Source organism: Rhinolophus sinicus, chromosome 11 (assembly GCF_057876585.1).
Source record: "Rhinolophus sinicus isolate RSI-liver-muscle chromosome 11, RSI-T2T, whole genome shotgun sequence".
Classification (NCBI taxonomy): domain Eukaryota; kingdom Metazoa; phylum Chordata; class Mammalia; order Chiroptera; family Rhinolophidae; genus Rhinolophus; species Rhinolophus sinicus.
The window spans coordinates 14,160,797-14,185,056 of NC_142511.1; the positions used below are offsets into that span (position 1 = coordinate 14,160,797).

At 36.2% G+C, this 24,260-nt stretch overlaps 1 protein-coding gene and 1 pseudogene across 6 annotated transcripts in view; both read left to right on the forward strand.

The window, feature by feature from the left end:
• Window positions 1-24,260, forward strand: part of HMCN1 (hemicentin 1) — a 489,269-nt gene that overhangs the window by 271,826 nt on the left and 193,183 nt on the right. For all 6 annotated transcript variants that reach the window (XM_074322402.2, XM_088801634.1, XM_088801635.1 and 3 more), the window contains 4 exons: window positions 13,455-13,596; window positions 14,714-14,841; window positions 17,165-17,278; window positions 22,402-22,560. In XM_074322402.2, coding sequence (XP_074178503.2) covers window positions 13,455-13,596; window positions 14,714-14,841; window positions 17,165-17,278; window positions 22,402-22,560 — 543 coding nt within the window. The remainder of the gene's footprint in view (window positions 1-13,454; window positions 13,597-14,713; window positions 14,842-17,164; window positions 17,279-22,401; window positions 22,561-24,260) is intronic.
• LOC109450560 (1-acyl-sn-glycerol-3-phosphate acyltransferase beta pseudogene) lies at window positions 12,063-12,728 on the forward strand (annotated as a pseudogene).

Genomic DNA, 24,260 nt, shown 5'->3' on the forward strand with positions numbered 1-24,260 from the left:
TTTCTGTCATTCTGCATTGTATACAGAAATGCCTATGTATGCTATTAGCAGGACGAAGGTACAGGAATGTAGAGAAAAGTACAAAAAGAGAAAAAATAAATAAAGGGTTTTTCAGTATGGATAGGAAAATGACATTGGTGAATTTTATTTTTTTTTAATAGAAAAGTTACAAAATGGCTGTAGATCCTGTAACGTGGGTAAAGAATCTCTGGAAATCTCAGCCTGGTGTGTAATGATAACTTGGAGAAATCACTACTTGATTGTAATTCCCGGCCCCTCCCCGACGCCTTCCTTTTCTGATACCTTACAGAGTAGACCAGTTAGCTCACTCCAGTTGGGTGTAATCCTTTGACTTAAGTTTTGGTAGAGTAGCTGCTAAGGAGCAGTCTAGAGGACAGAGAGAATTGTAAATATGCTACCGAAACAATCACACAGAGAAAATATAATGTAACTGGACTGTGCGCTCTATTAAGGCAGGGCCCAATGATTTTTTAGTGCCTGGCAATATTTAGCACATAGCATTGCATGCATGCATATCTGTGATGAGAAGCAGTGTTCAAGCAAGGGAACTTTTGCCAGGTGTAAAGACATACTTAGTGGCATAGCATGTGCTAAAAAATTATTTGATTGAAATTATTCCTAAACATCAATTCATGTTTATTTGAGTTATTATGTTATAAATTAATTACCCAATTAAAAAGTGAATTCTGGCTCTAAAGATTCGATCATTGTAATACAGGAAACAACATATCTTGATATTTTTATATCTGATAAAGGAGGTGTAATATTTGACTTATGAATAAAAATTGTATTAGAGCTATTACTAAAAGGTGGAAATACTTATTACTGCCCTTGCAGGAAGGTAAGATACGTTAGGAGCATATGTTAGGATTCACCCAACTGGAGTGATCTAACTGGTCTACTCTATAAGGTATCAGAAAAGGAAGACGTAGGGGAGGGGCCAGGAATTACAATCAAGTAGTGATTTCTCCAAGTTATCATTACACACCATGCAGAGATTTCCAGAGATTCTTTACCCACGTTACAGGATCTACAGCCATTTTGTAACTTTTCTATTAAAAAAAAAAATTCATCAATGTCGTTTTCCAATCCATACTCAAAAACCCTTTATTTATTTTTTTCATCCATGTTACCACCAAAAACTTTAAGTGTCAGGCATTATGCTTCTTATGCTCCTTGCTGAGGGTATAAATGAAAGGAATACAGCATCCTTCCCCACCATCTAGAAAGGCCCAGCAATGTGTTTTTGGTCAAGGCACTTCATGTGATTCAGTATTTGTTCCATTATTAGGGAAAAAAAGTAGTATTATTTTGATAGTGCGATGGGAAATAGCATAAATGTAGATTCCATCATCATAATGATTATCTATCAGTTTTGCGCTCTCAATAACCGGTTTGATTCCCATATGGGCCAGTGAGCTGTGCCCTCCACAACTAGATTGAAAACAATGACTTACTTGGAGCTGATGGGTCCTGGAAAAACACACTGTTCCCCAATTAAAAAAAAAAATTGCTAGAAAAAGTCAGAATTGGTGTCTTGTTTGTTAATTTGTTTATACATTTATTCCTTCATCCATGTGATCACCAAAAATTTAAGTGTCCGGCATTGTGTTCCTTGCTGAGGGTATAAATGAGAGGAAAACAGCATCCTTTCCTACCATAGCCCATAATATAAAAACGGAAGTAACTGAGTGAAATGAATAAATATTTGCAACACACTATGATAAGAACTACATACACCATAGTACTACAGGAGCCTGCATTTCTGTCTCAGTGATGAATAGAGATTGACAAAGGTTTCATAGAGAAGATGATGCCTGAGGTATCCACTGGAATATAAGTCGGCATTTGCCTGGTAGAAGTCAGGAAACAGCCTTTCTAGATGAAGAAAACTACATGTGAAAAGCCATGGAAGAATGAGGACGCAGATGTGGCCTTGCTGAGAGTGGAGGGTCCAGCTAATATGGAGACCCTGTCTCCATGACGGTGTGATTGTCTTTTTCCTGCCGTCTCCCGTAGCTTTTTCATACACAAGTAGAAGAATCATTTAGGTTTGTGGTTTTGTGAGGATGGTTCAGCAAAAAGACAGGGTAACTAGAAAAAAAGTGGTTTTGGTGATGATCTATGTAGGCTGGGTAAAGACAGAAGTGAAGGCTAAGGCTTGGTCTGATTGATTGTTAAAAAAAGAAGGTTCCCAGTGGCTGTGGCCATGACGAAGTTGGAGAAGTGAAGTGTGGGAGTCAGGGACTGTCAGCTGGAAAGATGGCAGGTTGTGAACCTCAGACTGGACTCCCAAGACAAGTGTTGTTTCAGCTGAATTGTGTGGTGCTTCCCTGAGAAGATAACTAAGGTAGCACATGAATGTGTCTAACAACTTAAATTAACTGTCAAATGATTAAATCTTTCCTTCATGGAGTGTTGTGCAGATATACTTTCTTATGCTTTTGATCCTATGACTGTTGCATATTTGTAAAATTACTTTTTTGAGTACCATAGCCATTTTTTAAGACTATTTTTTTTAGAGCAGTTAAGGTACAGAGATTTCCCATAGTCCCCTGCTCCCGTGCATGCACATCCTCCCCCATTATCAACATCCCACCAGGTGGTACATTTGTTACAATTGATGAACTGCATTGATACATCATAATCACCCAAAGTCCATGGTTTTACATTAGGGTTCATTCTTGGTGTTGCACATTCTATGGGTTTGGACAAATGTGTAATGACATGTGCCCATCATTATAATATCGTACAGAGTATTTTCACTGCTCTAAAAATCCTCTGTGCTCTGCCTATTCATCTTTCCCACCGTCCCAACCCCTGGAAACCACTTATCTTTTTACTGTCGCCATAATTTTCCCTTTTCCAAAATATTATACAATTGGAATTATTTAGTAAGTAGCCTTTTCAGATTAGCTTCTTTCACTTAGTAATGTGCATTTAAAATTCCTCCATGTCTTTTCATAGCTTGATGGCTTGTTTCTTTTTAGCTCTGAATAATAGTCACATATATAATATTTACATATATGTAAAGCTGTAATAATATCCTTCTAATATGCCATGAAATAATAATGCTAGTTATGATTTGCCGCTTTTTTCCCACATCAAATGAGAATGTAAGTCTCAACTTTGGCCTTCCTCTCTTATTTGGAAGTTCTGTGGTTTTAGAAAATTGTTATAAAGAGACCCAGTTAAAAAAAAAAAAAGGCAACGCAAGAGTCAATGCTAATTATCATTTAGTTGGAGATTTTCTAAGTAAGAAAGAATAAAACTTTAAACATTTTATCCTTCTTATCAACCATATTTATTGTCTTAATCTGTTTTTATTAATCACCCAAAGAAAATCCTGAATTCATGATTTTTGTTGTTAAGAAAAAATATAGCATTAAATGGAAGTAATATTAATGTAGAAATAATTTTATACTATGAATTACTTAAAATGGATATCAAGGCAGCAAACCTCTGCTACGTATACATACCCTTATGTCTTATATTGAGAAAATAAAAATTGTAAATTTTTAAGAAATCTTGATGCATTATTTGCCATTAAGGTTTTGTCATTAAAATAGAATCTAATCTAAACTTATCAACATATATCTCTGAAATTATTACTCTTCTCTGATTAACTGCATTTCAAACCACATTGGTGTTTGGGTGTGGATTTTTTGCAAATCCAACATGTAACTGTCAATACGTAGTTCTTACCTGTGTGCTTTATTGCCAATGCACCACCTGCTGGTAAATCAAAACATTAGCGACCTTCTCTCAATAGACGTTTAATAGACTTTCTCTCCAGTCCAGCAGTGCCCAATAGAATTCCCTACAATGATGGAAATGTTGTATATCTGCTGTGCCACGTGGTAGCTACTAGTTATGTGGGGCAATTCAGCACTGAAATACGGCTAGTGTACCTAAGGAGCTTGTTTTGAAATTTGATTTAGTTTTAGATTATTTAAATTGTAATTGAAATAGACATGTAGGCAGTGGCTACAGTATTGAACAGCACAGCTCTAGTCTTTGGTGAAAGGAGAAAAGCAGCAAGAGCAAGAGCAGAAGCCTTAGGAAACTTCTTGCAAATACTGTGTAGATTAACCACTACCATAATTCGAGTTATTGCCATTTAGGAATTATTCTACCATTTTGGAAAGGTGGTACTAGGTCTTCATATTTGCATTGATGAGATCATTTTGAAGTGTTGTATTTGATTCCTTATCTTTGGGATCTCAGTGACCCTTGCCTCTTTTCCCAGGTAATTGATCTCTGTTTTTGTTGGAAGGGTTGGTGGGTTTTTAGTTTTCGTCCTTTGCTCTCTGGAAGGGATCGCTTGGCACTTGTGCGAACTCTCTGGTAGGAATGGGAAAACATAAAAAACGTTAAAATATACTCCATTGCCATTTCTATTTATTGAAAATTAAGGAAAATTTAAGTGAGCAAGCACTTCCATTTGCTGTAAATCATTCTTAGTGAAATTTTGTTACTCTCATCGTGCAAGCTTCATGCTTAAAAGTTAGGCCCAGAACTAGCTGGAGTTACCTCCCTAATCAGAAAAATGAAAATCATGCATTTGTGAACAGTGTGAATATGTTTTAAAAACAAATTGGGCTAAATCAGTAGGTATGCATCTTTTAGGATGGAACATAGCTACTAATTACAATTCTCAGCAGCCTCAGTGATACTCATGTAACTTTTCGAAGTTAGCTTTTCCTACAGAAAATACATTTAGTAGAACCAGAGAGCCTATAACATATTTTTGCAAGCTGTGTGATTCAATAGAAATTAGGGTCTATAATTAAATACTACTTATTTTCCCACTTCTCAGGGAACATTGCTTGGTATTAGATCAACCAACAATTTAGGGGAACATATTAATTACAATGAAAAACATATTTGGGAACAGTTGTAAACCAGTTCAATTATTTTTTCGGAAATATAAATCAAGGTGGTTGGGCCAAATGTAGGTTTTACGTAAGTATCTCCAAAATGAGGATATTTACTTAGAAAATATTGTGAGAATTCAAATAAGAAAATAATTTTAATACTAGAAAGTAATTAATGTAATAGATTTCTTCTCATCAGAGTTTTAATCCCTCATTACATAAAATTATCCGTAGGAATATTTAGAAGCTGGGGAATATTCCATCATGGAGATCTATTAACAGCCTTGAAATACTGCTTTCCAAAATGTAATTTAATGCCTTTTTAGGCAACAATTTATAGTCAGATGTTCCAGTAGGTTTCTTTTGGGCACACATCCTTTTGTGGGAAGGGGAGTAAAATCTTTTAAAACTTTATAATCCTACTTCTTTTGAATATTGAAAATTATTGAGATAAAAACCCTTTCATGGCTGATTCTGTTTGTTTAATTTCTTTTTGGGATAATGGAAGGGCTCTAGACCAGGCATCAGGACACTTGGGATTTACCATGTTTCCCCAAAAATAAGACTTAGCAGGACCATCAGCTCTAATGCGTCTTTTGGAGTAAAATTAATGTAAGACCCGGTATTATATTATATTGTATTGTATTGTATTGTATTGTATTGTATTGTATTGTATTGTATTGTATTGTATTGTATTGTATTATTATATTATATTACATTACATTACATTACATTATATTATAGACCCGGTCTTATATTATATTAAAGTACAACCGGGTCTTATATTATTTTTGCTCCAAAAGACCTATAGATCTGATGGTCCGGCTAGGTCTTATTTTCAGGTAAATATGGTATTTTCAGGAATCATGCCTTAATCCTTGACATTTTTATTTATGAACATTTTGGGGGACACATTTTTTGTGGGCTGGTGCTTAAATCAGTGCATGCTTGGCAGTACTGATAGGAATCAGTGTGAATGAGCTAATATGAAATTTAGAGTTCAGGTGGGATTATCCCAGATGCGATGATGTTTTTAGGCCTAGAAGCCTCCCCTTTCTTTTGTGCATGGTTTGTTCAGTTCTTCAGTCTCTCACACCACTTCGTTCCTTCTTATTTCTACTGGTTCCACCCTCTTTCCGATCAATGCCACATGCGTACACTATTAAAATCCTCTTTGTATAGACTTTTTTCTCTTCCCGTTTTGTTCCCCCATTCTAATCCATAGTTCATGTAGGTAAATTTCCCCTAAATATATTGCTTTAAATGTCCATCCATTCAAAACCTTTTAGTCATTTCCTAATTACCCCAGAATAAAATTTATATTCCTCAGTTCATCACAAACTGACTCCTTCATAATTCTTTTAACATTGAATCTTCAATATTTATCCTCATAAAACAACGTATGGAGAAGAAAAACATAAAAATGTTTCTTTTCAATATATGAATATTATTTATCTTAAAAGAACCACCCAGATATTCATCTGTCTTTTATTTGTGTTTCCTTCATGTGGGTAACTGAATATTTGAAGTTGCTATTAAAGCTTCATCTCTAATTATGAATTAAAAGTAGAGAAACTATCAGAGTAATTCTTCAGTGCCATAAAATATTACTGATGCGCTAAATTGTATGTATTGGAGTAGTATCAGGCAGATAATTTTTGGTGTCTGTGTATGAGTTTTGAATTTTCTTAGTATTGAATTTCTCAAAAGGATGGATAAGTACTACCCTTATCACCTTCAGTCTCCAAACTCAGTTGTTTTTGGCCAATGAACATTTTCTCTGCCAGACTATATGTCCATTATACGTATACAGTGGATTCCCATTTCATAATCCTTAGACTCTAGCCCCGCTTAGTCACTTTCTGTCCCTCCATGATTTGCCCCGACTCCACTTCCTGTTCCTGAGTCACAGAGGCATCCTGACTGCCTCCAAATTATGTTACTCTGATTCTAGTTCTAAACCTTAGCTTTTAGAGCTGTGTTGACTTTAAAATCCCCATCCAAATCCTACCTATAATGTAAAACCCCTCTCATAGACCACCTCTTTCCTGAATATTGTTGGTCTCTTGGTTCTGGTGGCCTATATAATTTAATTTTAATTTTTTTTTTTGCCACACAATTTTGCTCTTAATCATGATCAATTTCATCTATTTAGTCCCTTTTTCCGCTATATATGCACTGTGAGATACTTACTGACCATCGCCCTTTTTTCTTAATCATAATACCTTCAACATATGGAGGAAAAAAACCCCAAAATTTCACTGAATAGATATGCATTCCTTAATTGCTGAATGTACCTCAAACGTACCCTCAAAGTAACAATAGCAAACTATAAGGAAAGTTGGGTCACTAACCTCATTATTCATGTTTCTATCGTGTTTCCCAGAAAATAAGACCTAGCCGGACCATCAACTCTAATGCATCTTTCGGAGCAAAAATTAACATAAGACCCAGTCTTAATATAAGACCAGGTATAGTATAATATAATATAATATAATATAATATAATATAATATAATATAATATAATATAATATATACAATATAATATAATACCTGGTCTTATTTTGCTATAACATATAATATAATATAATATAATATAATATAATATAATATAATATAATATAATATAATATAATATAATATAATATAATATAATATAATATAATATATCTTATTTTCGGGGAAATATGGTATGTCAACTTCAGTGGTTTATTTGAATCACATAAACAACTTTAGATTTCATTATGTAACTACTTTCTTCTCCACTTGTAGCACATGCCAACATATAACTGCCTACATTTAAAACCATATTTTATAACAAAATCTGATTATCTCATGAAAAATGTATGGAGAAGTCATTTTTAAAGTATTATTTAAATTAGTTCACCCTAATTTAAAAATTATGTTATGTGAATGAGTTCTGAAAAATTTTATGACGTAGTCTAAAGCAGTTTATCACTTTTAAGGTGACACAAGGGCTGTTAAATTTCCTAATGCTGCTGAATTTCCAAAGGAGTAGAAGTTACATTAAGTGGGGTGGTATTTATTTATATGTGATGAGTCTAAGGTTTGATTTAAAAGATACTATGTTTCTATTCATCTGGCAATAGAAATAAATTTCTCTATTGATTTTATTAGCTGTCCTTTCATGAAGAGGATTTTAAGAGCTGAAGATGAACGCAGGTTTCCTGGTTAAATTTGACCGCATTTAGTATATAGCTGACGTTTCTTCCACAATCACATGCTGCCACTTGAAAATCAAAGGGTCAGACAAAGCATCCTTTTCCCCTTCATGTTATGTCTGTATGAGCATGAGAACTATTAATTTGTCTTCTGTGGTGTCAGGAAAGGGTGGATATCCGTCACTAATTAGTCCATGTCACCAGAGAGAATATTGCAATGAAAAAGGAAACATTTCTCAAGATGATTGATGAAGTCAGTCCCTAATGACCAGAATTACTTCACTAAGTATGAAACTGATCTGATCATTACCATATGCTCATTACATCATCATAACTCTTTTTTAACATGTGCCAGGTGACATGGTATTAGCATGTTGTTGTTTTTTTGCATCAGTAAAATGTGGAAGAACTAAATTTATCTATTTACATTATTTCTAATAAATTTTGAGTATCTAGAAACATCTCAAATTTCAGAAGAATCAAATAAGACATAATAAGTATTATTTATTTGTAGGATGTGTAATCTAAATAGAATATGCAAGTGTGAGAACTCTGACCAAGTTTCATTTATGAATGTCTAGATAATACATATGTAAATATATATTTTAAATACTATATACTCATTTTGTCATTTTTTGTCATACTTTACCATACAATGGAATATCAATAATAGCAAAACTACCTAGTGCCTACTATGTGCCAGGAATTGTTCTAAGTGTTTTATGTATATTAATTTAGCTAATCCACGATAACCCTGTGAGTCAGGTACTAGTATTGTCTCCATTAAGGTATAGACCAGACACCATGGGTCATTTAACCATTTTGAGCCTTAGTTTCTTTATCTGTAAAGTAGCAGTAACACTTCAGAGGGTTATTGTGGAAAATAAATGATAGGGCTAGAGTTAGATACCTAGTGCATCATAATAGGCACTCAATGGCTTTTGCCCACCTTCCTATTTCAATGAACTGACTACTAGAGAGAGATTTAGTCCTTAATTGTGCATAGTATGCTTTTTATACTTTGAGATCTCTGGTCATAAAGTGTCTGAAACGTAGTAGGTACTCAATAAATGTTTGTTGTGTGCAAGAATGAAAAATCAAAGAAATTTGTCCAGCTACTCTAAATATACCAGTGGTGAAAAATATTTTAAATTGTTGCTTAGGTAATTCAAAGCATTACCATTATCTTACAAACCTGTTGATGATAATTAATTCACCTTAGACCTGAGGTCTTTTCTTTGAGAATTTCCTACCAGAGGCAGAACAGCAACAAATCAGACCCCACCAACCACTGACAGGAAACATGCCTCCTGCATGTGAATATGATATGGGAGATTTCCAAGAGCTAGGCAAGATTTTATCTTCCCTAGCCTTGGTAGGCAGAGCAATGGCTGCTTTTATGGGCAGTTATAATTCCTTTTGCCAACCTTACCATTATTATGTATTAAGACACCTATGTCTTAGTGTTCATTTTTTATTCTTAGTATCATAATCTGTGTTTAACTTTTTAAAATCCTTGTTGAGATTATAAAAACATATGTATTTTGCTTTTGTCATGATTAAAATATAAGAAATGAATGACTACCTTAATACCTTATAGCGTGCCCTGTTCCCATTGCCTTAGCTAATGAAAAGCAAGTTGTTATTTGTGGTGATGGTGTTATTGTTTGATGGTGGTGGTGGTGGTGATGATAATGATAGTCACATTGGTGGTGATGACTCTGTGATGAAAAGAGATTGAAAGCCAGTTAAGAATGGATTACCTCTCCCCAAAGCCAAAAATTGGACTCTGGACTTTGATGGAGTTGAACTATGGTTCTTTAATTCCTTGTTCTTGCTTTATTAAAATTACTTTATGAAAACAAGAGGAATTCCTTTTTTTTTCTAGGAATTAAAAAAATTGACCATTGAAATAATTATAGTGGTTCATTACAACCTTTCTTAAACCAGTCAAGTAAAGTCTGAATCATTCTGACCATCTTTATTCAACTATTACTTGGTAGAAATCTAATTTTGCTTCCCTATATTTGTTCATGTCCTTTCTGATTTTCTTATCACCAGCAGGAATATTCTTTCCAGGGCAATGGTAAATTTCTCACCTTCTGTGGGATGATGTCATCCCATCTGTATGTTACACACAGACTTATTTCATGACCCTGAGCAACACCCTACATCCAGGCTTTATTTGCGAAATGACCTCTTAGCTCTCTGCATCCTGATTTGGTTAACTGATATTTATTTTCACTTTGATATCTGAACTACAGAGCATACCAGTGGGATTCTTACTGGGAGAGATGCCAGGTTAATTCTGGCAGACTCCACTGGAAGGCACCTTGTTTAGACAAAAATCTCGAGAGCTGCTAAATCTTTGCAGCAGTCCTATGTCAAATGAGCTAGACATGAGAAACATTTTATTTGAGCAAGGTGGGACTGAGTCAGTGTGGGTATTCAATAAATTCCAAAGAAAAAGAAGTGTTCATCTTTTCTCCCTCATCCCCTGAAGATTGACTGCAGTGCTCCCACAGCATGTGTAGTCTTTCAACATTTTAGAATTGATGGACTCCAGATGGAATCACAATTTGAACTTGCTGGCCATGGCCAGTCTGCCCTTGACCTCACACTTCTCCTTAGCCCTATATTCACCAAGAAGAATCCATGGAATAATGAGCTTATAAACCAAGTCCATGTGCCAGAAAAACCCTTCAAACATTAACTTCAAAGACAACCATAATTTGAAAAACAAAATGTGAACAGGAAAAAAAAAAAAAAAATGACAATTTTAAGCTGCTAGCAATTAGGCAATAATTACATTTGTTCAATTGTGTAGCTGCCGGGTCTAGTGGTGCCACTTGTATCTCTTTCAAATGAATAAGGCTTCCACAGGCTAATTTTTTCTTAGTGAAACAATTTGCAGACTAACTTATAGTAAAGATATGTCATAAATATTTCCAGCTATAACTGACTAACTAAATTTCTCAAATTCCTTAATAGTAAAAACCCAATTAAATGGAAAGCTGACACTATGCTTGTCTGTTTGGCTTATCAGTGCATCCTTATAAGTTAGCACAGAGCTTAGAACATAATAATTGTGCAAAACTCCACATTATTTAATTAATTTGTTTATTTTTGACATCTATTTCAAACACTGTGGGAAGTGAATTTATTTTCCTTTATGTTAGTGAGTAGGGGATAGTTACACAAATAAAATTATTTAGTATTGTTTTGATGGTCCCTTCCTTAAAGATTAGGTCATTCTCAGTAGTAATATAGATGCAAATGTGTAATTGATTAGACCAGATATGTCAACAGTTTCCCAATTACCCCAAATAATTTTTTGTCTCCTTTTTCACAATAAATTTCTGATTTAATATTTCATTTTCAAGTCTTTTTGTGCCATAAAAGTAGAACTTTGAATAATTGACATTTTCTGTAACGTTGAGGTCCTCCGAATCCATAGACATGAGGCAAATGATCAATATAGTAGGATCTTGAGAGGCTGGTAGGCATGAAAATTCTCAGAGCAAAATTACATTTTAGGAATGGCCACGTATTCCATCAACAGTTTTAAGTGTGTTTTATTTACAAGTCACTGCATGACATGCAAAGGATGGTAAATACTGTAGAATATAATGGCATATGGAATATATGAAAGACATGGTCTCTACCTAACGAATTTATAAGCTAATAAACAAAAAGAAAAAAGGGCAATTCAAACAAAGCAGGCAGTAGTCAGGACAAGTTGTGACTCCAAACCTGGGTTCACTAAAGAGGCAAAAAGACCCTATCTAGGGACTTTGCCTGAAAACAGGTTTTTGTTGAAGTTCCAGATTAGCAGCCAGCAGCCAGTGGTGAGCTGGGAGGAATAAGTAGCAAGACAACCACTGGAAATACAGAAAGATGACATTGGGAGCAAATTCATTTTACTCTCAAAGAGAATTTACTTCTCCGGCTTTCATTACTTGTGGTTTCTCTCCTGCACTGATGGGGCCAGATCCCTGCTGGGGTCACCCAAAAAGCTCCTTCGCGGTCTCCACTGTGGCTGCTGTCATCTGCCTACTGCACTACTGGGGCCGGGTGGTGGAGAACGTGAGCATCATCAGTTGGTTCATCTGGTCCTTCAAGGGCACGTATTCCTTCACTTTGAGATGAAGGGTTTCTAGAAGCTGGAGGTGGACCACCCCTGTATCATTTCTAACCACCAGAGCATCCTGGATGCGATGGGCCTCATGGAGGTGCTTCCCAGGGGCTGTGTGCACATGGCCAAGTGGGAGCTGCTCTTCACGGGTCCTGTGGGCCTGATCAGGTACTTTGGGGACATTGTCCTTATCAACTGTCAGTGCTCTGGGACTGCTGTGATCATGACGGCCAACGTGGGAGATGCTCAAAATGTGGATCTACCCCAAGGGCACGTAGAAAGACAAGGGGGATCCGCTACCTTTCAAGAAACGCATCTTCTACCTGGCTATCCAGGCCCAAGTGCCCTTCATACTTGTCGTATACTCTACCTTCTCCTCCCTTCTGCAAGCAAAGACGAAGCTCTTCTCCTGAGAAACACTCAAGGTAGAAGCGCTGGATGCTGTCCCCACCATGGCTGACAGCCCCAAGCATGTGGACACCTGCCATGAGGACTGCCTTCTTCCCCGGTAGAACAGGGCCACTACAGAGCCTGGTACCGGGCCAAGCCAGTGGCAAAGACCAGGGGGTAGGGCAGGATCTGGCTAGAGAATGGACAGAGGGACCACCGATCTACTCCAGAGCTGCCAAATATTACTGTGTCCCACTCTTGCAACTCCCCTGACCTTCATTCGAGCCCCTTCCTGTCACTAGCCTTAGATCCAGGGCTCTGACATCTCCTCAAAGGAAAGTGTGACAGACCCTCCCCAAGCTCTGGGAGCAGGGCCTTGTCATCCTTGTGTCTCCAGGACCCATGAAGAGGAGCAGGCCTGGGGCTCCAGATGGGCTGACAGGGCTAGGCTGAGCTTCAGGGTTTCTGAATGAATGGCCAGAGGTAAGGCCCTCCACCCTCCTGCCCTGGTCCTGTGGTTGTAGAGGCAGGCTCCAGGGTCCTGGCCACAGACTGCATCAGGCTTTCAGAGAAAGTGGCGGGATCTGTGGGGGCTGGGACTTCTGTGTAACCTGGGCCGTGAGGAACCAGAAGGCAGGGTCTGCCACTCCTGCTGGCCTGGGGGAGCAAGTCTACTGAATTGGTACTGCAAATCAATTGTTACTTTTTATAAACGGACTCTTGGAAGTGCAAAAAAAACCAAAATAAACCAGGACATGATAGTGAGAAGCCTACAAGTTTGCTAACAGGAAGCTCCTGACATCAAGGTAAATTGTCATTTCACTGTATATGTTTCTTTTTATTTGCAGAACTGCCCAAAGTCACTGTGATGCCCAAGAATCAGTCTTTCACGGGAGGATCTGAGGTCTCCATCATGTGTTCTGCCACAGGTTATCCCAAACCAAAAATCACCTGGACTATTAATGATATGTTTATCATGGCTTCACACAGGTAGTGGATTTGCATCATGCTCTTTGTTTTTATTGAGTGAGACAAGTTGATGAAATTTCTGGACAAAACTAATCTGATCAAATCCCTATGACTAAGAGAAGTCTGACCCAAATCCACAGCTTTAAATTTCTAACTAGGCCAGGAAATGTCAATACAATAATACTTGATGAATTTATAGAGTTTGAGGTTCTTAAGTCTTGAGTTCAATAGCTTGGACTAAGTGCTTTTCAATACTTTGTGTTGCAAACACAACACCGTAACAGTGGGTTTACCATGAGTATTTGAAGTGAGGATAATAGACTTTCTGTGAGGTCAAGTAATGTGTAGTTTTAACCAATCTATTAAAAATGTGGCCCTGGGATTTAACAGGAGAGAGAGGGAGGCAAAGGATAGAGCAGCAGTTCTAACTGAAGTGTGTGTAGACATTCTTTGTAACCCCATTTTACTTTTACTATTCTTTATTGAGAAGTGCTTTATTCTACTGGATGCTTTAAAAATAATTGAATCCCCTCATTGTCAAAGAACATAATGAACATGTGGAACATAAACAATGAAGTTTCCAACAATTGGGCTTCCATTGTTCTGGTTTTGGCAGGAGGAGGAGGGCTGAGGTATGAGCCAGATTCTACTCGTATTCCTAGACTCATCACTGACTCACTGAGTGACATGAGTCCTTGCATCTCCCAGGTTTTCATTTTGAGGAACCATTTAGCTAGCAGTTCACACAGAGTAAAATTGCCTGGGTGCAAATTCCATTTCTTTTATTTATTGACTATGAGCAAGTTATAGGACCTCTTTGCTCATCTGTACACCAGAGATAATAATAATATCTAACTCACTGGGTTGTTTTGAAAATTTTGAATGTTAGTAAAGCTCTTAAGGCAGTCTTTGGCACCTCGCAAGTACTGGATACATGGGATTTATTATTATTATTATTATTTATTGCTATTATTATTGCTACTACTATTATTTTTATTACATTTCTGCTTATGAAATTATAATGTTAATCATTTCTGCAGTCAGAACCAAATATTTGAAGATATGTGAGAGGAAGGTGCTGTAGTTCCTTGATACTATTATTAGGGTATTTTCAATTTTATTTTATTTTTGTTCATAGGTATAGGATGACTTCAGAAGGGACCTTATTTATCAAAAATGCAGTTCCCAAAGATGCCGGGATCTATGGTTGCCTGGCAAGTAATTCAGCTGGAACAGATAAGCAGACTTCTACCCTCAGATACGTTGGCAAGTATATTCAGTTTAAAAGGAAATTAAAATGAGATGAGGGTCGTATTAAGCAGTGTAAAAGTACTTTTCTGAAAATTAGTATTAGGAATGAGTTATACCTAGTCTTATAATTTGTTATTCATTTCACACATTGATAAAAGCAAATACTATAACTAATTTAAGTTAAAAGTTCAGGAAGGGAATAGCTTCGTTAGTCAACAGAAATCAAGGAAGCGTCCAGACTATGGAAGAGTTCCAGATTGTCCACAGAGTTCCATCCTTCCTTGGTTCATTTATGCTCTATAGTATTTCACTTACTAATTAATAAGTTCAATATATTTTCTGGTTTACCTCAACGTCCATTTTATATTTTCCACCTCTATTCAAAACCGTTTATAACATTTCTGTCATTTATCTTGTCTATACGTTATTTTTCAATTTTCATATTCAGTTTTCCCTTCCAGATTCAAACATTTATTGAAAGTGCACTTCATGACCATTATTCTACAATATAATATTCCATAATGTAATAGAATACAACATGTTCTACTATATAGAATAATATAATATAATATAATTAATATAATATAATATATAATCTTACGCATTCTAATAATATATAATATTGAATAGAACAGAATATTTCCTTTAATCTTTTTTAAACCAATAAAGGACAATGGCGTTACATAGCTCAATGTTTGTTTGTAACTTGTGGATAATTAATGGCTAGCAACCCGCCCTTTCATTCAATCTCATTTGCCATGCGTAGTAAGGCAGTGAAACTGGCAGTGGAGAGGAAGGGGTGTAAAAGAACCACAGTAAAAACTGAGAGTTGTAGTTCGTAGGTATAGATGGGAAGTAGCAAAAGTCTCATACGTATTGAACCTGAAAGCCTGGAAAGAAGTGGTCTCCTTTATAGAAATGAAGAAGGCACATGATAAGCAAATTGAGAAGGGAAGGGATAAGAGATATAGAGATAACAATTACAAGTCTTCACAGAACACCCAGATGGAGAGGCAATAGCTAGTGGGGAATGAAGAAAGGGGGTTGAAACAGATTCTGCATTGCAGAAGCAAATTTTGGTTCATTTTCAAAGAGCCAAAGTATTCGACCCATTTATTTAACTTGTTTATCACCCAAATGTTGTGCTAAAGATTATGCAGTATAAATTTTTAAAATGTATGTTACCAAGTCCTTACTTTTCAAGAGCTTGCATAAAGAAATATCAGAAGACAGAAGATAAGTACTGCAGTAGAAGATTAGCAGAGCGAAAGATTAATTATGACTAAGGAATTTGCAAAGATTTCTCAAATGAGACAGGGTTTAAACTCAGTCTGGAAGAATGAGTAGGATTTGAAGAGCTGTGGCAAAAGGCTTTTCAGGCAGAGGAAACAGCTTTAGCAAAAGCGGGAAGATAGGAGAGAGTAGGGAGTGTTTTGGACTTGCAGTGTAACTCCATACCGTGGGATAAGTAAGGAAGTGACATGGAGGGTAAGGTTGAAAAGAAAGCTCGGACCGGTTTATGATTTTTGAAAGTCAAACTAGGGAATTATGAAACGGAGTCACTGAAGGTTTTCTAGTAGAGGAGTGACATGGTCTTCGAGAAGTTAACTCTTGACTTTGTTTAAAACTACTTCATTTGAAGTTAGGAAGTCCTAAAATGTCCAGTTAAGAGAAAAATGTGTGTGTGAACTAAATATTAGGCAAGGGGGTGAAATGAGCAGAGCTAAGGAAAGAAACTTAGAGTATGTCTATAGTTAGCATCAAAGGGAAAAATAGAGTCAAACCTGGGAGACTCTACGTTTTATAGATGCAGATTTCAGCCTTAAACTGCAACTATCTCTTTGTAGTTAGACGTGAATATCTTAAAGTTACATAAAAATGTTACAGTAAATTTACCTGCAGTTTTATTATCCTCAAGTCCTAATGTAGCCAAGTGAGCCTTATACAGTTCTTTTGATATTTTTATTACTATTATTTTTCTTTCTGCTCTTCTAGCATTGTTTCTATAAGATGTACTCAGTTTCCAAGATTTGTCTTTCCTTATGTACCTCTTTTTACATAAAGACCATCCAATTAATTTCCTAAATTTCTTTGGACTCTTGTTTCATCAGAGTTATTTTTTGCCTCATATCCTTTTTTGGCCTGAATAAATGATCTTTTCATCACACACATCTATGTGCATGTGCATTATAAAAGTTTTTCTGTTTATGAAAACTAAAATAGCCACAAGTACATAAATAAGGATAGATTTTTTTTTATTGGCTTATTTAGTAAATATAAACAAGGCACGTGTGGCACTGTACTAGATATTAACTATTTGCATGTTTATTGTTTTCAGAAGCCCCAAAGTTGATCGTCGTTCAGAGTGAGCTCTTGGTTTCCATTGGGGACACAACAGTCATGGAATGTAAAACGTCGGGGGTTCCTCCACCTCAAGTGAAATGGTTCAAAGGTACATGTCTTAAGTATGTTCATGTCTGGACTTAGTTTTGTTTTTGCTTTAAAAAAAATGATTTGTTAAAAGTTTGTTTTGGTGTGTGACTTAGCAGCCCCATAAAATGTGTTTATGATCTCACTAGAGACAATAGTTTAAAATTCTTCACTCTGCATTTCAGGATTTGACATCTGGTGTGGATTATAGGACCGTGAAAATCAAAGCAGGAAAGGTTCGCCTTTGCTAATCCAGCTGAACATTCTCTTTGTTAGTTTAGGATTGTTTCCTGTAGAAAATGGTCCAAGAATCCTCAGCTAATGTTTAACATAGCTCCACTGATTCTCAGCTCACTTTTCTTAAAGACAATCACTCTCACTATTAGAAAGTTTTCTAGATTCTCAAGGACGCTTTCTATAAAGTGATCAAATAAAGACACACGTTGAAGCTTAAAATTGAATGGCACATGTTATTCAATTAAGAGACATGTTATTTCGTGGTCAGCTTCCTCATGCTTGATAGGTGCTTATAGCAGACATAGAAAAACTATCTGCCTATATTTGTAACACAGAGATTACACCTCTGTGTTTCTGTAATAAAATAATAGTAATGTCCCATTTTTCCTTAGTGAGAATACACTTGGGGTCCTGGTCCAGGCTCAGATACTGACAGCATATGTCTGTGTAAAACATCCTGCTTCTGTTTCTGTCTCAGTTCTTCCAATCCATGAGAAAGACAGCTTCCCGCAAACGCCCTAACAGGGAGGTTGCTAGGATTATTGAGATACTGTTTGCAAAATACTTTTTTAATCTTCAGATGAAAAATGCTAAATAGTACAAAGCACTATTGTTATGATTCTGTTTATGAAATCACAGACTTTTCCATAGCAACGGGTTGATGTCATAATCACAAAATTATGAATTCATCTCGGGTTCAAATGCTTGGGGAACATAAGGCAAAAAAGAAAGGCTTTGTGTAGAAAACAAACACTTTTAAATAGCAGAAATCAAAAACAAGGAAGGAAATTAGGAGATAATGCCGTGTTCCACGTTAAATGATTTTTAGTCTTCATGTTTTCTCTCATAAATTATTTCCGGATTTGCTTCTTGATTAGGTTTATTTCAATTAACATAAAGTAACTTTACTTATTTAAAATACTAAAGTCTTTAAATTACAAATGAAATAGATATCAATTTCAAGGTCCTGTCATAATTAAATTGATTCAGAAAAAAACACACGTGTTATAAAGGCAGTATTTCTTTCTTTATATGTCAGTCAGTAGCGTATATTAAAAACAAAAATTTTTAGAAGTAATGGAACTTACTGATTTCTATGCCAGTCATACATACAGTATACAGAAGTTGTAGAGAAAGCCTTTTATTCTCCTAAATTGAGGCTCCTTTCCTGAATAACTTAGTCTTCATGTCAGCTTGGTCCCACAAATGGCTTGGAAACTAAAGGAGGAGTTAGGGAGTTATGCAGCCACCACATAGAAGATTCTAGAATTGACTACTCATTACATTCTTCTCTCAATCATCGATGTTAGAGTTCAATGGGCCCAGTAATAATATCCCGTTTTTCTGTGTGAGTTATGAGCCAACAGAGCTAGAATGTGGGTATTAGATACTCCATGATGGAGGACATACATTCATCAACAATATGTAGAGTGTCCGTGGACCCCGGGATGAGGGCTACTTACTCCGCCCGTGACAGGAGGGTCACTACATAAGCAGAGTCTGGATCATCAAGAGCAAAACTAGAGGACAAACTCTTCTACATGCAGACTGGCCCCGAAAAGAAAGGGGGAGGAGAAACTTCTATAGAGGAGGAGATACCAGGAAGTTTAGGAAAAACCTACCTTATGGAAATCACAGGGGTGGACAAGAGTTCTTACCCTAACCATAACAAGACCTTTTTCTAAATGTCTTTTTCTTCAGGCAATTCTGATTGAATAAAGTAGGTGGTTATTTATTTATTTATTCATTTAATTGTTGTGAAGAATGCTTGAGATCTACCCTCTTAGCAAATTTTTAGGTGTATAATGCTATATGGTTAACTCTAGGCATGCACCATGGTGTACAGAAGAGCTCTAGAACGTATTTGTCTTACGTAATTGAAATATTATACCTGTTGAACAGTAACTCCCCATTTCCCCTCCCCCAGCCCCTGGCAACCACCATTCTTTAATAAATTATATTCCACTCGGACCCATAGAGAAATGGAATTCCATAAGTACAAACGCCCACCACACTTTCAGATTTTTCATTATTTTAGAAATGAGCAACATAAAGTGGGTTCAAAGAAGAATCAGGGATACTATTAACATGTTATGTAAAGGGTATTTCTGGTAAAATATTAAAGAAATTGGATTTATTTATTTAGATCAGTAGTTCGTAAAGTGTACTTAGTTAGGAATCCACAATTCTTTTCTGGGACTCCATGAGATTCAAGTTATTTTCCTAGTAATACTCAGGTGTTATTTCTCCTCTTCACATTCATTGTATCATAAGTATATTGTGGACTTTTTGGAGGCTCTGTGACATGTGATATTGGATAAAGTGAATACAGATGCAAATTTGAACACTCAGAGATTATTCTAGAAATTTCCAAAAATGTTAGATAATGCCACTCTTCTTACTAAATTTTACTTGTTTTAAGAAATATAATTATTTTTTCATAAAATGTATTTATTATGTTCAAATGTCATGAGTTTATTATAAAATAAATTCATACATTTTCAAAATTTTCAGTTTCAATTCTAAAATGGTAAGTACAAATAAATATAATCTACATAACAAAAACTTGAAATTCCCCAATAATTTTTAAGAATGTAAAAAGTTCTTGAGACAAACATTCTTGAGAACCACTTAATTTCCATCAGCTATTTGAAAAGATCTTTTGCCAGGAATTATGATCTCTGTTGATGTTTACATCCATAGAGACCAGAACTGAATTTAAATTACAGCAGAAAGAGAATCCTCTTCAATGGTAATAATTAATCAATCCTAGAATCAATTATCAGGAAAGTTTATATGTTTTACTACGTATAACATTCTTCTAATCTTTAATGGAAACTAAAGCCTATTTAATTTCCAGGTTAAAGTTTTGTATTTCTCTCTGGCTTCTCAATAGTCTGATGACTAATTTTTCAGTAGAAATCAAGAAAAGAGAGATTGTTCAGATGTGATCAAAATGGAAACTGGATCAAACCAGTGTTCTCCAATTCATATTTTGTTTTATTACTGCTATTCTTTAAACATTTTGGTTCTGAAAAAAAGCTACTCGCAAAAAAAGGTCTTTATTTCATCCTGTTATGGTCTCTGACATATATGGAAGAAATAAGGGAGAGCGTTTTAGTCTAAATATTTTAATTCTTGAAGAACAGCTAGATCACATGGCATCCTCCCTTAGTGGGAGGAAAGTTTATGTCAACATCATCTGCTTTTATTTATGAAAATTTCCCAGAGGCACATAGACACGCCTTTAGTTGCTTTTCTTTCTCGTGTGGTATGTAGTAGCAAGCTTAAAAGGATGATTGGGGTTTTAAATATTGGAATGCTGAAAAATACTTTATTTTTGGCATTGGCGGATGCTAATATAATTTTTTGTGCTGTTAAATTTATGGCTCTTTTGACCTCTCCTCCTCTCAAAATTGTAAAAACAAAAAGAGAATTGTCTGTTTGTTGCCCTGAGTCTATTGGTTGGTGCTTTTTATAGTGTGCTAGAGAATTACTAGCTGTCGACTTCTCTTTGCCTGTTAGGAGCTCAGGGAGTTAATTCTGTAGTTCTCAGGCCCAGAGCCCACGGCTAGGCTAGTCTGTGACATTTTAGAGAGTATCTTTTCAGACTTGACATCTGGGCATGCTATAAAACTCTAAGAGCAATGGCTCTAAAATCTCCTGGAAGTTTTCATGACCTCCACAAAGAGTTTGATATAAGCCTTTACAAAAACAAATAAAAAAGCTATGGACACTAAGCTGGCATCCAGTACGAGGTATTTTTTACAATACTTCTCATCCTGGTTAATTATATTCTTAGAAGAGGAGACAGCTTGGAGGAGGGAGAATATAAGGACAGGCTAACCTAACTTACAGATTTGTTGAGGCATTGCCTGCCTGCCTTCAAATAGAAATGGTTCTCAGGGGATCTGAGGTGCTGGGGGATACACAGCATATACAGGTATCTCAGACATGACTAAGCTTTCATGGGTCATCCTACCCTCACACTGAGGTCAAACGCAATACGTGGTTCCATCCCCCATACATTTATCCCCTACCTGCTTCTTTCAAAAAAACCGTAACTCCAACTTACAGAACTTTGATGAATAAAACAGATTTAGTAGAGGTATCCTGGGAGACTTGTACAACACCTCTCTTTGGCCATTGTCGGAAGTTTCTCATCCATTCTTTCTTTTCTACCAACAAGCTCTTCCCTACCTTCTCCTGCTAGCTGTGGGTCCTTCTCTACCAGCCATTCTCAGACTCCTCTAGGCAGCTTATACCTCTCACAAGATAAAATGCAATTGATAGCATTCAGCAAAACAAAAACCTGGTCATTAACCAAATTCAGAATCCCTGTAGTCTCCTGAGCATTTCCTGGGTAACCGAAATTCATCCTGGCACAAAGATAGTAGTAGAAACTTCCTACAACTTTCATCTTCTCATTCCCTTCTTACCTGATACAGCCACAGTGACAACTGCTACCTTTTCCCATTGCGCCAATCAGCTTCAAAGAGTTCGTTCTTATTTAGGCACATACCGTGTTTCCCCCAAAATAAGACCGGGTCTTATATTAATTTTCACTTCAAAAGATGCATTAGGGCTTATGTTCAGGGGATGTCATCCTGCAAAATCATGCGAGGACTTATTTTCCAGTTAGGTCTTATTTGGGGGGAAACACAGTATACAGCAGAAATATCTGTCTGTAATTCATGTAGGACCAGATTTGGGGCCATAGGTTAGCCCGTAGAATTATACAGACTAATAAATCAGCTCAGTGCCAAGAAACACTTCATTCTACTGGGCCAGAGACACTTGTATTTAAAAATTTTACAATTGGTTTTCTTCAGAAGTTTTGAAATCAAACCAATAGCCAACTATGTAAATACTTTCATGCTTAATAGTCTCCCCTTTGTTTTGACTTAGGGGATCTTGAACTGAGGCCCTCAACTTTCCTCATTATTGATCCTCTCTTGGGACTTTTGAAGATTCAAGAAACTCAAGATCTGGATGCTGGTGATTATACGTGTGTAGCTATCAATGATGCTGGAAGAGCAACAGGCAAGATAACCCTGGACGTTGGCTGTAAGCATCCCAGCTCTGATAGACAAATTTGTTTTCAAACTGATCTGCTTCTTTTTCTATGCTAATAACTTTGAAACAATTGGTTGGAAAAATTTTTCAGAAAGGCAAAATTAGAATTAGCATTTAACATTATTAATATAATAAAGGTAACTAACATTTACCAAGTACTTTCTTAGCACATTTGCCACAGTGCTAAGAACTTTTATATGTTTTATCTCATTAAACCCTGATAATGATCCTAAGGGGAAATTACCCTAATTACCTCCATTATATAAACAAGGACATGGAGGCTTAAATAGGCTAAGCAACCTGACCACGGTGACAGAGCTGTGGAGGGAGGGAACCTGGATATTTGAACCCAGGTTGCCTGACTTTAGAGACGGTAGGCTTATCATCTATTGGCAAGTCTTTTTCTACCAAGAATCATCCATTCTGACCCCAAATTCCTAAGTATTAACATCTGGAGGCCATGAATTAGATTTTGGCCCTAGACCGTCATTTGGAGATGTTGATGACAGCAAAGGTAGCAGATTGTGCTTTTACTTTTATTTTTTTACTTCACTAGCAATGACTCCTCAGTGTATAAAATAAAGGACTAACTACAAATAAATGTCAATCACCATGTGAAGGATACATCATGTGCATGACAACTATAGTTGGATTACTCGAGAAGTTTGGTCCTCCCTCCTTCCTTGTCTCTCCATCTCATGTTTCTTGAAAAAACAAAAATTCTACAGTGTGGTAACACTTGAAATAAAACAGAGCTTGCTTTGTATGAAAAAGAACCTGGCAGCTTCATTTTAACAGATAATTCAAATGTTTGCATCACTTAAATTTATAAAATATGACTTTTCGTTAAATTGTATTTTCATTTATGTATGATGATTTTCCTGCCAAAACTGTTTTGTTTTGTTTTTTTTAACAAAAGTTAGGAACTGTAAAAAAAAAAAGTGTTTTTTTAGGATAAAATAACGCAAAAACATTTTAGTTCTACTATCGTAATTCTTGAAATGAAAATCATGGCCCGCTAAGCTTAATATTTCATTTTGTGTTAACTAATTTTTTCCTCCTGGGTTTTCCTTTCTTTCTTTTTTTTTTTTTTATGGTCCCCTCCCCCCTTGGGCTGTCTGCTGAACACTCTGCTTTCTTGCTGGTTAAGCCGTTGGGCATAGCAAGAATCTTTGAACCAGGACTAAACTCAATGGCTATTAAGAAAAGTGCCTTGGAAATAAGATAGGAATATGTGGGTGAAGGGTATTGAATCGACTAGCAGAGTGTAAAACACGAGTGATGCTTGTAGAAATGTGAGGAAGTTCACTAGGTGCAGAACTTAGTTCAATAAGAGTCTTGAACTCTTATTTTCAAGACATTTCGATTCTCAGCATTTTCTAGTTCTGCTTCTCCCTTCTCCTGGAACAGATATTTTATATTTACCCACCATTCTTTTAGAGTTATCTCGCTCCAGAGGAAGTCAGAAAGAGCCTCGGTCATTGTTCCCAGCAAAAAGGGAACGCCCCCTCCAAGAGAGAAAATCTAAATATCTAACACTTGTTGCTTTGTTGACGTACTGTACTGCCTTCTTGATAATCTTTTTAGCTTTTGGACTTTCCAGGTTCTCTCTTCTGACTAGTGATAAACTGTATAAGGAATAGGGCTGTCTGTGCTGGAGTGACTTGTGTTGGATTAGAAAAGGTCCCAAG